Source organism: Crinia signifera, chromosome 4, assembly GCF_055691185.1.
Source record: "Crinia signifera chromosome 4, ASM5569118v1, whole genome shotgun sequence".
In the NCBI taxonomy this organism is placed as follows: Eukaryota; Metazoa; Chordata; class Amphibia; order Anura; family Myobatrachidae; genus Crinia; species Crinia signifera.
This window is the reverse complement of record NC_139220.1, coordinates 275,539,065-275,553,710: the sequence shown is the minus strand read 5'-3', so window position 1 is coordinate 275,553,710 and position 14,646 is coordinate 275,539,065. Positions and strand designations below refer to the sequence as shown.

Genomic DNA, 14,646 nt, shown 5'->3' with positions numbered 1-14,646 from the left:
CCTGGACTTCCCTGGTGATGTATGATTGCCATCACCTGTGGGGAGCTAGGTAATTGATAATAAAGGTGTTTCACCAAAGGTGACAGCAATCAGACATTACCAGGGAAGTCCAGGAACAGAGCATTTTCTCCCTGAAGGAGAGGGTCAGGTAGGCAACCATGAGATAAGGTAGTTGCTAATTTCTAGTGGGCTAAAGGACCTTTCACACCAGGGGGAGGAGCAAGGCGGGGGGGGAGGGGACACAGGGGCAGGGCTGGCAACGGAAATCTTGGGGCCCTGTACAATTATATTTCTGGGGCCCCCACCTAATCCCAAATCCACACAACCTTCTTCTGCACGAGCCTCATTTAACCTTTCGCTGCCCCAGATCCTGCTTTCAGGTGCATACTTCACTTGTTCTCAGTCCTGTTGGCCTGGCTCCTGGCTGCTGCCTTCTGCTGGCCTGTCACTTTCACAAAAGAACGCAGAGCACTACAAGCAGGCACGGAACAGACGACCCGCGCACTGAGGCTACAGTGCCAGCGGCGGGTATGGCTGTGCACCTGCGGCCACAGGCCATGTGCACACACAGAGTAGATGGCTCTGAGCACCGAACGGCAGGGCGCACACACAGTATACAGCAGTGGCACACAGTGTCAGTCAGACTCAGCCACACACAGATGGTGCACAGTAGACGGCCGGGCTGCGAGGGTCACTGACAGGCCAGCTAGAACAGACGGTGGCCGTGATGGGGCATGGAAGCTCTGGGGCCCTTCAGATCGCTGGGGCCCATCACACTTGTCCCCCTTGACCCCCCCTGTCGCCTGCCCTGGGGGGGGGTCCACATCACCACTGGTTGCGTCTAGTAACCAGGTGGTGAGCGAAGCAGAGCGAGCCACCGTGCCTAAAGCAAGCCTGCGAGGGTCTGTTTGGGTCTCTTGTTCCGTCCGACCTTGCCCCTTCTTCTCTCTGCTCCCTCTCCTCCTGTGTCACGTGACAAGGTCCCTGAGCCCACTTGAATTTAGACCTAACCGTTCAGATAAGGGTGAAGTGTGTGGACAATAGCCGCAATGTGGCGCCAGCACTCAACATCACCCCTATTTGGTATTCATACAATATGGGGTATCCTGACTGGGACTACTTAAGTCATCTAACCCACCCTTATAGTAGCCTAACCCCCATAACGATTGGGATGCTGGCTGTCAAGAGTACAGCGTTGGCATCCTGATGTCTTACTGTGTTCTGGTACCAGACTTTTGATGGCAGACGCGATGCTGGCATCAATAGACTGTACGCCAGCATACTGACAAAAAATTTTAAGTTTTTGTCCACAGCCCTGTTGTGGTCAAAACAATCATACCTGAATTAAGACTACTATATTATTGCTATAACACCCACACAGTGCACCACAGCAGCATTATGCCCTTTGTGAGGTTTCTTTGGTGCACATTCTGTTTGTGCACAGACACGGCTCCTCTATATGTATAACGAGTTGCGATGTGAACCGATCTCTGCACCCATCAATACAAGGGGACCACTGATTACCTCTGACAGCACAAGTACAAATGAATCATCCAGCTTGTTCATTTTTCTCTAGTTGTAGTCATTAGCTTTGACTTTAATTTGTTTCTCCTGCCCCCCAGAACTCTAACCTTGTACTTCAAGCCGATCGCTCTCTGATAGACCGAACCCGCCGAGATGAGCCCACAGGCGAGGTACTATCACTGGTGGGGAAACTGGATGGGACCCGTATGGGGGACAAGGCACAGAAAACCAAACCTCAAATGCAGGAAGAGAGGCGTGCCAAGTAAGTGAGCGGCTGAACGACCGGTTGATTTATTTTGTTTTAAATGTTTCCTTAAATTTTCTCACTGGTTATCCTCTTGGTTTTGCTACATCAGTGTTTTTCTGAAATGATGGCCTGTTGCCACACCAATGCATATGGTAAAGATTGTTATTCCTGGTAAAGATGGTTTAATTGGGGTTCAAAATGTGTCGTGACATGGCTGCAAAGGTATGCGGTCACTGAGTAGACAATGTCTAGGTCGACACCTTGAAATGGTCGACATACCCAAGGTTCACATTGACAAAAGGTTGACACAAGCTTATGGTCGACATAAGGTCAACATGAGTTTTTCACTTTTCTTTTAAAAAAAAGGGGGTTTTTCCATACTTTTCTATCCAAGTGTGACTATAATGGTGTACCGAGTGCACGCATTACACTTATACGGTGCCGACATAGACACCAAAAAAAGTGAAAAACTCATGCCGACCTTATTTATGTATTACATGTCAACGATAAGCTTGTCGAACATTTGTCAATGTCTACCATTTAAAGGTGTCAACCTAGATATTGTCTACTATTTATACTGTAACTGGCTGCAAATGATAATGGTGAGTGCAGAGAATTGTGTTTTATTAAAAGGGGGTTTGCGCAGGTACAGCAGCTGCCTCAGGGTGTGCATTCAAAGGCCAACATGGTCTAATGCACTAATAACACTTGGGAAATGAGTAGATCATTGTGATACAGTATACAATATCGCATCTCGGTTTTGCGATGGGATGCGATATTGTATACAATAATTGTAACGTGTATGGTTACCTTTAGATTCTGATTAGAAGGCTTTTTGTGTCCAAGTGGCTATTTATGGTGTAAGAGACGGGAATTGGAAGCTGTGTGCCTCTTTTCTTTTGCTTTATGGAAAGATCAAAGGGCAAACCTACACAAAAAAAGGAAAGGACTGCTCATTTTTCTACTGTAACTTCCAAAATAAATAGGGGATATAGGTAATGTGTCAATATTTTAAAGCTACCGGTTCACAGTTGCGAATAAATCCAGTTAAAAGGTGAAATTTGGATTGTTGGGAAAAACATTTTGTGCCACTGGCCCTGACCGAACCCTCAGCACAAACTTCTGACATGGCTGTGTGCTGAGGGATCTTGCTGAGCGTTCTGAGCAATCTAGCATCACTCAGACCATTTGGCAAATCTTCCCGTGTGTAGGCTCCTTTACAATGTAGGGGACAAGTCCTATCTCAGCTGTAAATCGCAGAGTGATAAATAAAGCTGCCTAGTATCTGTATTTTTTTCCTGTTTGCAAATAAAATGTTTTATTTGTCCACTAACATCTAATGGGAGTGGTGTAGGATCCCGACAGTCATTAGCCCGAAGTCGGGATCCCGACTTGCCGGACTCAGACAGCCTGGCGAGTGCAACAAAGCCCCTTGCGGGCTTGCCGCGCTGCAGGCGCGGTTGCTCGCTACGCTCGCCACCTATTGTATTCTCCCTCATGGGGGTTGTGAACCCCCACGAGGGAGAATAGCCGGTGGCCGTCGGGAACCCGTCTGTCATTTTTTAACAGTCACCCCGTCTGGCACCCCATCAAAATGGGGGAAATTTACTCAAATAGGTTGCTATGAGTAACCAATCAGAATCTAGGTCTTATTTATTTAGCACCTTCTACAAGATAATATATAGTATCTGATTTGTTTCCCATAGCAACATCCCATGTGAAATATAACTCCCATTTTAGTAAATTTCCCTCCATGTGTTTTATCCTGGTGTGGGGTATATAACCTTTAGCTGGATGCTTTTCTAACTGAATGAATACCAATGTTAGCATACTAAAAACTGCGAAATTCAAGGTTTGAATGGATTGAAGGTTAATGGTTTTGGCACAATGCTGTAGTCTGTGATGCAGTGGAAGGGGCAGATAGCCAGCAACAAGCCAAGATTCCTGTGCAGGGAGTTAGGGAACTTAAGCTGGATATACACTGTAACATTCTTTCCAATCTGACCGGTTAAAATTAAAATCTGATCATTTCTGGGAGCAGATGACAATTGGCCATTTGCATCCAAACATGGAAAACATTCTGACACATTGGTTTAAGCCTTTTTTATAAAACCAATGTATGAAAATGTTTGTCTATTTTCCAGATCAGGGGTTGCAAAACCGGTCCACGTTTTCCAAATCACCAAGCTGGTGCACAGCTGTAATCATTACTAACTGTCACATTTTCAAACATGTTGCATTCATTTTACTATAGATCTACAGGTTGCCTGACATACATAAACTGTTGGTAGATCTTGAGGACGGGTTCGGCCACCCCTGGTCTAAATTAATGCTCTTTTTATGAGACCCAAAAACCGTGTCAAATTAATTTGGGAAAACTTGTCTTGATCTACGTATGATACTGCCTTCTCTTGTAGGAGGAGAAAGCGAGATGAAGACAGACATGACATAAACAAGATGAAGGGATTCACCCTCTTGTCAGAAGGCATTGATGAGATGGTGGGGATCATCTACAAACCCAAAACAAAGGAGACTCGCGAGACCTATGAGGTTCTGCTCAGCTTTATACAGGCTGCGCTGGGGGACCAGGTAACCAGTTTCCTTATCTCTTCTGAATATTCGATATGGCCAGCATTATTGTGTTTGCATCACTTAGTCCAGAAATAAGAGAGACCATCACACAGTGTTTCCTGCCTTCGGTTCTCAAATGACACTAATGGAGCCTACAAATGGGGTGATGTCAGCCCTGCACGTCGCTAACGCCTGATGATTAATATCCAGTATGTAGGATAAATGTAGTCAGATGGCCAGTCAGGGCTAGTGTTCTCCTCACTGGAGAGCACTGGCCCTGACAGATAGCTTGGCACACATTGCTGACACATCGCTGTGTGCTGAGCGATCAAGCATTGCTCAGCACAGTCACCCAATGTGTAGGCACCATAACAGCCCAGATGAGTGCATTGTATAGATGTTTACATGTAATAGCTGGCTAGAGGGAGATGCATTACACTTTGGAGAGAGATAAAGTGCCAGCCAGCTCCTAATTGCCGTGATTGAAAAATGAAAGTTAGGAACTGGTTGTTAATCTCCTCGTACTTTCTCTCTCTCTCTATAAGGTGTAGTACTTCAGCCCCTTTGCCTGTTATCTCCATCCTCACTTTCTAGTTCCTAATGCATGTTAATCTATTCTTCTATTCTCACAGCAGCACTTAAATGAAGATTCTTTTAGATGAGTGCTTGTCAATCCCTTTCCCCCTGGCACTCCTTTTGTGTTAATCGTACACCCAACATTTGCAAAGTAAAACAATTTTTATAGACGTAATCACAATTAGAGAAAATATTTAAGGCTGCTTTATATAAAAGCACTAAATGTCTTTATAAACATGGTTTTACCAAATAGAATAAATTGTATAAATCACCATCATAGAGAAATGGAAAATTGACAGAAAAACATGCTATGTTCTAACAGTTCCTGGGATACACTTAACATCACGTGATTATTTTTATTTTTTTTACTTTGTTTTTATTTTGAATTGCCAAGAAAATGATAAATCATCTATTCGGTTGTCTGGAAAAAGATCTATCACTAATACGCCTTTTACACTACCACAACAACCCGGGTCAGCGGTGGTGTAAATGGGTCACGACGTGTCCCTTTACACGGGACTTCTACCCAGGTGCTGAACTGGGTAGAACACGGCCAGGACCTGGGTAGAGGGCGGTGTAAACTGGTACGCTGGGTTATCCAACCCAGCTCCCGTTTACATGAATGGGGGACGTCCAACCTGTGGATTATAGCGTCCGTAGGTTGGACAGGGGGCACACACAGCCTCTGCTGCTGGCTGCTATACTCTGCAGACAGCAGCAGCGGAGGAGGGGAATGGATGCTTGTGTGCGACATCCATTCACCTCGTGGACAACGGCTATGGGGGGGGGGGGGGGGGGATGCACGGGGGCTGGGGGTAGCCCACCGGCTTACCTTGGTAAGCACCCGGTAGGCACTGCAGTGTAAATGGGGTAAATCCCAGATCCGACCCGGCTTGGATCCTTGTTCCAAATGCCGTGTCTGATCCGGGATTTTTGGTGTAAAAGGGGTATAAATCCCAGATAACTGTACTAGTGTTCACTCTAGGCTGTTTTAGCAAGGCACCGCACCCTGTCCGCTTTTTAAATGACAATATGCACTTTGCCCTTTTAGCAGCGCCCTGACGAAACAGCCAGGCCCATGGGTCCCCGCATCAGCATGCACAGATACCATGTGCACAGCATCTATTCACGTTGACCAGAGGACTTTGGGGAAGCCCAGTACCTCCGTAGCATGGCATGCCCCCAACAGTGACATAGGTGGCCTAGACCCGCCCACATTAATGATGTTGGCAGGCCTTGGTCGCCGAGCTCAAGCTGCCCCCCCCCCCCCTTTGCCCAACACTTTAGGTCCCCATATAGTTGAGATCACCTTTTATTGTATAGGGTACCTAATCGCTGCTGTCTGTCCCATGTTAAGAGCTGCTGTTGTAGATGGGGGCACTGCAGGAGTTATGAGTGGGGAAACAAGACCACTATTACTTAGTTTAAAACTAATTTAAAAAAATGAATTGGTGCTTTGTCTAATGCTGGGTACACATTAACCAATATATCGGCCGCTCACAGACCTATCTGGTCGGCTGTGCAACAAAGCCCATGCTTTGTGTACGAGCGATTTGCTGGCCACCTGTACACCTGCCCCAAGAGGCGGCACTAATTGGCCGTACAATTGGGCGGGCGTATGTAAATGCACCTGCTCAGTTGTGAGGCAGTCACAACGAATCGGGTCGTGTGTATGTGAAACGTGCAGCCCAATCAGACGAAATCATCTGATCTGCAGATATAGGGGCAGATGTACTAAACCTTAACAAGAGATAAACGCCCAGCCAATCACCTGCTAACTGCCATGTTACAGGCTGTGTTTGGAAAAAAGTCAGTAAGGAGCTGATTATCTGGACATTTATCTCGGTTCTTGTGTATTATCACGGCGCCCACTACAGCATTTGCGTAGTGGGCTATTCAGGGTAGTGAAATCGCATCGCATGCCATTATTGTGTGGCATGCGATGCGATTTTCCTATGTAATGTATTCACTGCTCTGTGTCAGTGAATACATTAAAGAAATAGGGTACGATAAAAAAATCGCATCCCATCGCATGCCATTATTGTATGGCATGCGAAGAGATATCGGTTTGGATTGGACCTATAATAATGGCATTTAATGTGCTATATCATTAAATGACATATAATGTCATTTATTTACGCGCCCCCCCACTATCCGCGTGATCCCGAAGCGTGGCGACCGGCGTCGGAATGTGTCCGCCCGACCTTTTCATACCCCCACAATCCACGTCGGCGTGGAGTTGATTTTATATAGTGTGGCGAGCGCAGCTAGCCACCGTGCCCGAAGCGTGGCGAGCGGACGCGTAATACATGTAACATAATACGCGTCCCCTTGCGGGGCTCGCTGCACTCGCCACGCTTCGGGCTCGCCACACTATATTAAATCAGCACCGCGCTGATGTGGATAGTGGCGGTATGAAAAGGTCGGCCGGACGCGTTCCGCTTCTCCTCGTGGGGCTCGCTGCACTCGCCACGCTTCGGGATTACGTCAATACTGGGGTGGGGCTTAAATAATTTACATTATGTGTCATTTAATGGTATTGTACATTAAATGCCATTATAACGGGTAAAATCGCATGCCATACAATGCAATTTCACAATGTTTGCGTACGTAGTAAAATCGGACTTCGTGAAAATACACAAGTACCTTGATCTCTTGTTAAGGTTTAATACATCTGCCCCATAGTGTTTACACAGCTTAAGGCAGTATTGTATATAAGGGAATTGAGCAAACTGATTATGAAACTACTAATTCCAACATGTCAGGTATGCTAAAACTTGTAGTTCCTCTATTAAAAGCAACATCCCTGTGCTAGTTATCATAAAAGAATAACTACTGTATGCGCTTTGTTGGGGGTTAAATAAAACGAAGTACTGTACACACATGTAGTCATTTCTTAAAGTTTTGCATCAGTATTGTATCATTTCTGTCATTATCTCTGCACCTAATTTGTCTGGCTGCACTAACAAGCAGAGTATTCATTACTGGGTGGAAAACCATCTTTATACGCCATATGGATGTCCTCTGCACAGACTGAAGGCTGCCATATGCTTCCAGACCAATTGCTAATTAATTGTTATTACAAGCACTAGATTATGTAAGAACATCTTAAATAGTATCTATCCATCTATCTGTGTATGTAATATGTCACTATTGCTGATTCTGCATTGAACTGGTGTGAGCTGGGAACTGGACTTATAATGGTGTCTTGTCCTTAATGTGTCCTGCCAGCCAAGAGATATTCTGTGCGGTGCAGCTGATGAGGTTCTGGCGGTACTAAAGAATGACAAATTGCGAGATAAGGACAGGAGAAAGGAAGTTGATCAACTCTTGGGACAAACCGATGATACGCGATACCATGTACTGGTGAACCTGGGTAAAAAAATCACAGATTATGGAGGCGACAAGGAAATACAAAATATGGGTGAGTATGGCAGTGATAAACCCATTTACAATAAGGTGAAATGCACATTAGTCTTTTTGTTATTTTACAATCAATGTTCATAATTGTTCTCCATCAGTCCTATAACGTTTACATTAAGCTCAGTATTTGTGGGGGCTGTGAGCTAGGATTTATCCTTTGGTGACTACATTGTTCAGATTCTTCTCTTCCAAAGTGGTCTGAAATGTCGCTGTAATTATTATTTGTTGTAGTTAATTGTCTATATTTTATGCTATTGGTCGCCTAAGGATGAACAAAAAATATTGTTGTTTTTTAAGATGCCATAAACACCAATTGCTTAAAGAATGATTGTGGTTAAACTAAGCCAATCAGGACTTGGTAGCCAGCAAGCATGTGTGCCTAGGTTGACTACAGCTCCCAACTGTCATTTTCCAACACTGGGACAAATGTATATAATGTCGGTATGGGGGAAAAGTGGTATCTTGCTGATACCGCTTCTCCCCCATGTAAGAAGCTGCATCCACACGTTAAATGACAGGGGCACACTGTAATTATCAGAGCTATGATCTAAAAGATAGCAGGGCAAATGTATGAACAGTCGGCAGCGATGGGGGTTCGACCTCCTGCAGCTATTGACTTTGACAGCTGCAGGGTGGCGATGCCCTATCCCACACAGCAGAGCCAGCCGGGCAGCTGGCCGCGTCAATGCCCATTGGGACATCAACGGAGGGTGGAGGTTTTGCTCCCCCACTTCGGTGGACAAAATGTAAATACATCTTGTCGATGTCCCTTCCTGCTTTGCCTCTGTAATTCTACAACATGGCAGTTAGGAGTGATTGTCACTTTATTTTTGTCCTAAAGACCTCTGAATCTTAGCTAAAAAGGAGTGAAAATTCGGTACTTATGTAATATCTGGACTCCCGTTTTTCTTATGAGACCGCGTCCCCTCGCGGGGCTCGCTGCGCTCACCACGCTTCGGGCACAGTGGCTCGCTGCGCTCGCCACACTATATAAAATCAACTCCATGCGTAGTTGGATAGTAGGGGTATGAAAAAATGGGGTGCATTTAACATGGGAGCCCAGATAATACATAAGTACCGAAAATTCTAAATAGGTTCCAGAAACACAAAAAATTCCAAGCATACGCAAGTATACCTGGCCAATAAAGATGATTCTGATTCTGATTCTGAAAAAGCAACATATCATTAGCAAAAAATGCAAATTTAGTGTCCATTGAATCATTGAGAGATTGCAAGGGGTTTGATTTCCATCCACTATGAGGTATATTCAGTGCCCTGAGAGCGATCTATGATGGCAAGCAGTGTCGATAGTTCGCCATCAGTATTCAACCCACCCCCTTCACTCACTGTTTTCACCTCGCTGGTTCTTCTCCTCCAGGTGTAAACGGAGAATGCGGCCATTAAACATCGGCGCTTGCCACAGAATGCAGCAGGCTCGCTGCATTTGGGGTGGGCCGCGCCATTTAAGGGAATCCTTGCTGTCCTCTAACGGTGAGGATTGTCCACGGAACAATGACTACAGCGAGCGGCTGGCGAGGGGCTTTGACGGTGGGGATGGCTTGTTTTCTGAATTCCTTGATGAAAATAAGCCATCCTTGCCACACAGACCCTCTCACCTGCGCCATTGAATACAACCTCTCACCAGGGCTTGGGACATGGATTCGATAATCAGCACCTGAGGTCTAGCCAGCAAATTGTTTGTCAAACACACGGACTGGGTTCTGGAAGGATCCACTCTACCCACGAGGCAAATGTCTATATCTTGTCCAGTTTAGCCAGTTCAAATTCTACTCGCTGGGCAAGAAATAGCTTCTTTGGAACCACTTTATCTTGACACTGGATGTAACCCTGTGTCAAAACAAGCATTTAAAATGACCCTGCAATAATTATTAACTTCCTATGTGCTTTGTTCTTGCTGCAGATGATAATATAGATGAGACTTATGGAGTCAATGTGCAGTTTGAATCTGATGAAGAGGTGAGCTACCTAGGAAACTTATACTGCAACTTTTCCATTTGTGTTTTGTTGTGGTTGATGTATGACTTTCCTAAACCTCAGGTGGGGGATGAAGACATCTATGGAGAGGTGAGAGAGGAGGCCTCTGACGACGACATGGATGGAGATGAAGCTGTTGTGCGTGGGACACTCTCCGCCAATGTAAGTTACGCCACAGTAGTGTTGCTGACTGAGCGCTACCAGTGCCTGCTGTATCACTGATATTCCCCTACTCATCCCTTAGTTGGTGACATCTGGAGAGCTGATGAGTTCCAAGAAGAAAGATCTTCACCCACGAGACATTGATGCTTTCTGGCTGCAGAGACAGCTCAGCAGATTTTACGATGATGCCATCGTGTCTCAGAAGAAAGCCGATGAGGTCCTTGAAATCTTAAAGGTGTGTGTACTTAATAATCTGATCAGAATCAAGATGACCGATCTTGGCGCTATAGGTCCTTACACTAATTCATTGGCTTCCTATCTATCTCATGTGACCTATTTCTTCTGCCTACCAGTTGTTCACCAGGAATTCTATCTTATCACAGAGAATAGTAATTGGCCTTTTAAATGCCAACTTCCAACTACCTTTTTTTTTATGTGGATCTTTTTCTTTATGCTGCAATGAGAATTGTATGTAGGGACTTTTTTTTTATTTAGCTGATAGAAGTGTTGATGTTTTTGTTGATTTGCATTAGTAAATTGTGAGAACTGTGCTGTGTTTTCTTAAACTAATGGGGCCCATACACCTGCTGTTTATCGAGGAGATTCCCAGATCCCCTGACTGTCGCGCAGGGGGCTCGTGGATATTGAAGCTTAAAAATCCAGATTCCTGAATCCCGGTGGGGATTGCGGAATCCAGGCTATTTTTACATACTAAAAATCTCCGATCCCCTAACGGATCACAGATGATGGCTGCCCGCCGATCAGCGCCTCTAGTCGGGGAACGGAAGATCGCCCCCCTCTGGTGTATGGGCCCCATAGTAAACACTTGCTAAACCCCCACAGAGCTCACAGTAATGATAATGACACTTATTATTGGGGTGTTGGATAAAGATTGTATTCTCTGCTCTTAGACTGCAGGCGATGATCGTGAATGTGAAAACCAGTTGGTGCTGCTGCTGGGGTTCAACACCTTCGACTTCATTAAAATACTCCGACAGCATCGTATGATGAGTGAGTATTTCCACTTTGTGTCCGGGACCTAATGTCAGCCAGTCTGTATTCTGTTGGAAGTTCATCCAAGGTCATGAAAATGCCCAAGACACTGGTTACTTATTGAGGAGAATTGGGGGAGCAACCTTAAAAAAATGCCCCTACATCGATCCTGGCGATTTAATATCCAACATGCTGGATAAATCTCACCGGAGAACACTGGCCCTGACAGATCGCTCAGTACACAGTGCTGACACATTGCTGTGTGCTGAGCGATCTACATTGCTCAGATTGCCCAGCGGTGTCGCCCATTGTGTAGGCCTTATCGGTCTTCTATACCTAGTATCTAGCTCCTGTGATGCAGGTCCCAAGTAAGGTTTCCATGTTTCTTGATTTTCACAGTTCTGTACTGTACCCTCTTGGCCCGTTCTCAGAGCGAGTCAGAAAAAGAGAGAATTATGGGTAAAATGGAGGCAGACTCTGAGCTGTCCAAGTATCTGTATCAGCTTCAGGAAACCGAAAAGGAGGATCTGATTCGGGTGAGTGACGAGGGTGTGTGGGTGTAGAATGTGAGGTGGGGTTTATGACTCTGTTTCTAATAGTATGGCATTTCTCCTTGTAGGAAGAGCGTACACGTAGAGAGAGGGTGAGACAGTCACGTGTGGATACAGACTTGGAAAGTATGGAGATGGAGCAGGGTGGGGAGGTATGTTCTTTGAAAGTATCTTTGTACCAAGCAGCTGTCGGCACTAAGAAGCAGCAAGCATCGCGGACTCGGGTGCCGGACGGGGTCCCGACAGTCGGGATCCCGACAGTCATTAACCCGACGTCAGGATCCCAACTGTTAAAACACCGACGGCCGGCGGCTATTTTCCCTCGTGGGGGTCCACGACCCCCATAGAGGGAGAATAGAATAGGTGGCGAGCGTAGCTCGCCACCGTGGCCAGCGTGGCGAGCGCAGCGAGCCCGCAAGGGGCTTTGTTGCGCTGGCCACGCTGTCTGAGGCCAGGCAGTCGGGATCCCGACGTCGGGATAATGACTGTCGGGATCCCGACTGTCGGTGAGTCATACCACACCCGCGGACTCTGGCTATGCAGCTTGTGCTAATTGTGCCATCTCTTGCAGTCTTTCACTCCACGACAAGTCTTGGATTTAGAAGATTTGGTCTTTGCACAAGGTAGTCACTTCATGGCCAACAAACGCTGCCAACTGCCCGATGGATCGTTCAGGCGCCAGAGAAAAGGTTATGAGGAGGTTCACGTACCTGCACTAAAGCCAAAACCTTTTGGTTCGGATGAGGTGAGTGAAGCAGGTGTTGACTGCTGTCCTTACTGTTTGATTGGTAGAGTAGAAAACTACATTCGAGATTATATTTGTTTTCCCCCTTCAGCAACTCTTGCCAGTGGAGAAACTTCCAAAATACGCCCAGGCTGGATTTGAAGGGTTTAAAACCTTGAACAGGATACAGAGCAAACTCTATAAAGCTGCACTAGACACGGATGAGAATCTGCTTCTCTGTGCCCCTACTGTAAGTAGTCTACAAAGAGCACACTCCTGGCAGTAGTATGTGTGTCCCCTAACTCTGTGTGTGTATGTATATGTGTATATATGTGTGTGTGTGTGTGTGTGTGTGTGTATGTATGTATATATATATTCTAGAAACTGGGCAGGGCGCTGCAGCATGGGGGCGGACTGGGTCCGATGACCTCACCGGTGTGAGCGGTCCCGGGCTGCCGGCGTCACTAAAGGGGGTGGGCCCGCCGAAGTGCGCTGCCGGGGAAGCGCTGGGCATAGCCATCTTCGGCGGCGCTGGGCTTCCCCCTTGCACACTGGCGGGGAGAGGCAGCAGGCTCTTTTAGCATGGTGCATTTTGCCCTTTAAAAATTGGGCAGGGCACAGCGTGGTATGCAGTGTTTGTCACACATGCATAGTGCCTATAAACAGATATGATTGTACACACAACTGTAATAGGAACGATTCTGTGGCAATCTTGTCTGATCAACATTTATCATTTGTGTAGGGCGCTGGTAAGACCAATGTAGCTCTCATGTGCATGTTGCGTGAGATTGGGAAACACATCAACGTGGATGGCACCATCAATGTGGACAACTTCAAAATAATCTATATTGCACCCATGCGATCCCTGGTACAGGAAATGGTGGGAAGCTTCAGTAAGGTAAATATCATTCTGTGCCATTGTGTACCTCCCACACCAGTGCCACCTACTTCTGTCCCTCACACTGACTTTGTGCCCCCAGCGTTTGGCTACATACGGCATCATTGTAGCGGAGCTGACTGGCGATCACCAGCTATGCAAGGAGGAGATCAATGCTACCCAAATTATTGTCTGTACACCAGAGAAATGGGACATCATCACTCGGAAAGGAGGAGAGAGAACTTACACTCAGCTCGTTCGTCTTATCATTCTGGTGGGTACCTGTGAACAGAGGAGCTGTTAACTATGAGGCTGTGCCACATCACTTGGTGCTTTGCGATTGTAGTGCCATGCTTATTAAAGTCTACCTTTGTACGGTTTCTTTCAGGATGAAGTCCACCTTCTCCATGATGACCGAGGTCCTGTGTTGGAGTCTTTAGTTGCTAGAGCCATCCGGAACATTGAAATGACTCAAGAAGATGTTAGGCTGGTGGGTCTCAGTGCCACTTTGCCCAATTATGAGGATGTAGCCACGTTCCTTCGCGTGGACCCTGCCAAAGGACTTTTCTATTTTGATAACAGGTATTTGCTTGCAAAAGTCAGGCTGTTTACCTTGATATATTGTGTGTTGGTTTTTAACATGGATTTTTATCTGCTACCTCTGTTCCGTCTATGTCCTGAATATGATTTGAAGGACACTACCACCAATGGGTTGTATTGAGGTTGCAGTGGGCACAAAAGGCAATGCTAAAACCTTTCTTGGTTCTAAAAATGTTCTGGTTTCTTAACAGTTTCCGCCCCGTCCCACTAGAGCAGACATATGTTGGGATCACGGAGAAGAAGGCTATAAAACGTTTCCAGATCATGAACGAGATTGTGTATGAGAAGATTATGGAGCATGCTGGGAAAAATCAGGTTTGTGTGTAAATTTCACCCATACTTCTCAGAACTTGAAAAATGACTTGCAAATATATCATTGGTATTTAACTTTTTTTTTCATAAT

The 14,646-nt window shown here is 46.0% G+C and overlaps 1 protein-coding gene across 1 annotated transcript in view; it reads left to right on the top strand.

Moving 5' to 3' along the window:
- SNRNP200 (small nuclear ribonucleoprotein U5 subunit 200) overlaps positions 1-14,646 on the top strand; it is a 41,522-nt gene that overhangs the window by 453 nt on the left and 26,423 nt on the right. Inside the window, exons 2-16 of the mRNA XM_083184595.1 lie at positions 1,623-1,786; positions 4,189-4,360; positions 8,150-8,342; positions 10,263-10,318; positions 10,400-10,498; positions 10,581-10,733; positions 11,410-11,509; positions 11,891-12,027; positions 12,111-12,194; positions 12,614-12,787; positions 12,879-13,016; positions 13,509-13,664; positions 13,747-13,917; positions 14,032-14,225; positions 14,435-14,558. Coding sequence (XP_083040721.1) covers positions 1,623-1,786; positions 4,189-4,360; positions 8,150-8,342; positions 10,263-10,318; positions 10,400-10,498; positions 10,581-10,733; positions 11,410-11,509; positions 11,891-12,027; positions 12,111-12,194; positions 12,614-12,787; positions 12,879-13,016; positions 13,509-13,664; positions 13,747-13,917; positions 14,032-14,225; positions 14,435-14,558 — 2,115 coding nt within the window. The remainder of the gene's footprint in view (positions 1-1,622; positions 1,787-4,188; positions 4,361-8,149; positions 8,343-10,262; positions 10,319-10,399; positions 10,499-10,580; positions 10,734-11,409; positions 11,510-11,890; positions 12,028-12,110; positions 12,195-12,613; positions 12,788-12,878; positions 13,017-13,508; positions 13,665-13,746; positions 13,918-14,031; positions 14,226-14,434; positions 14,559-14,646) is intronic.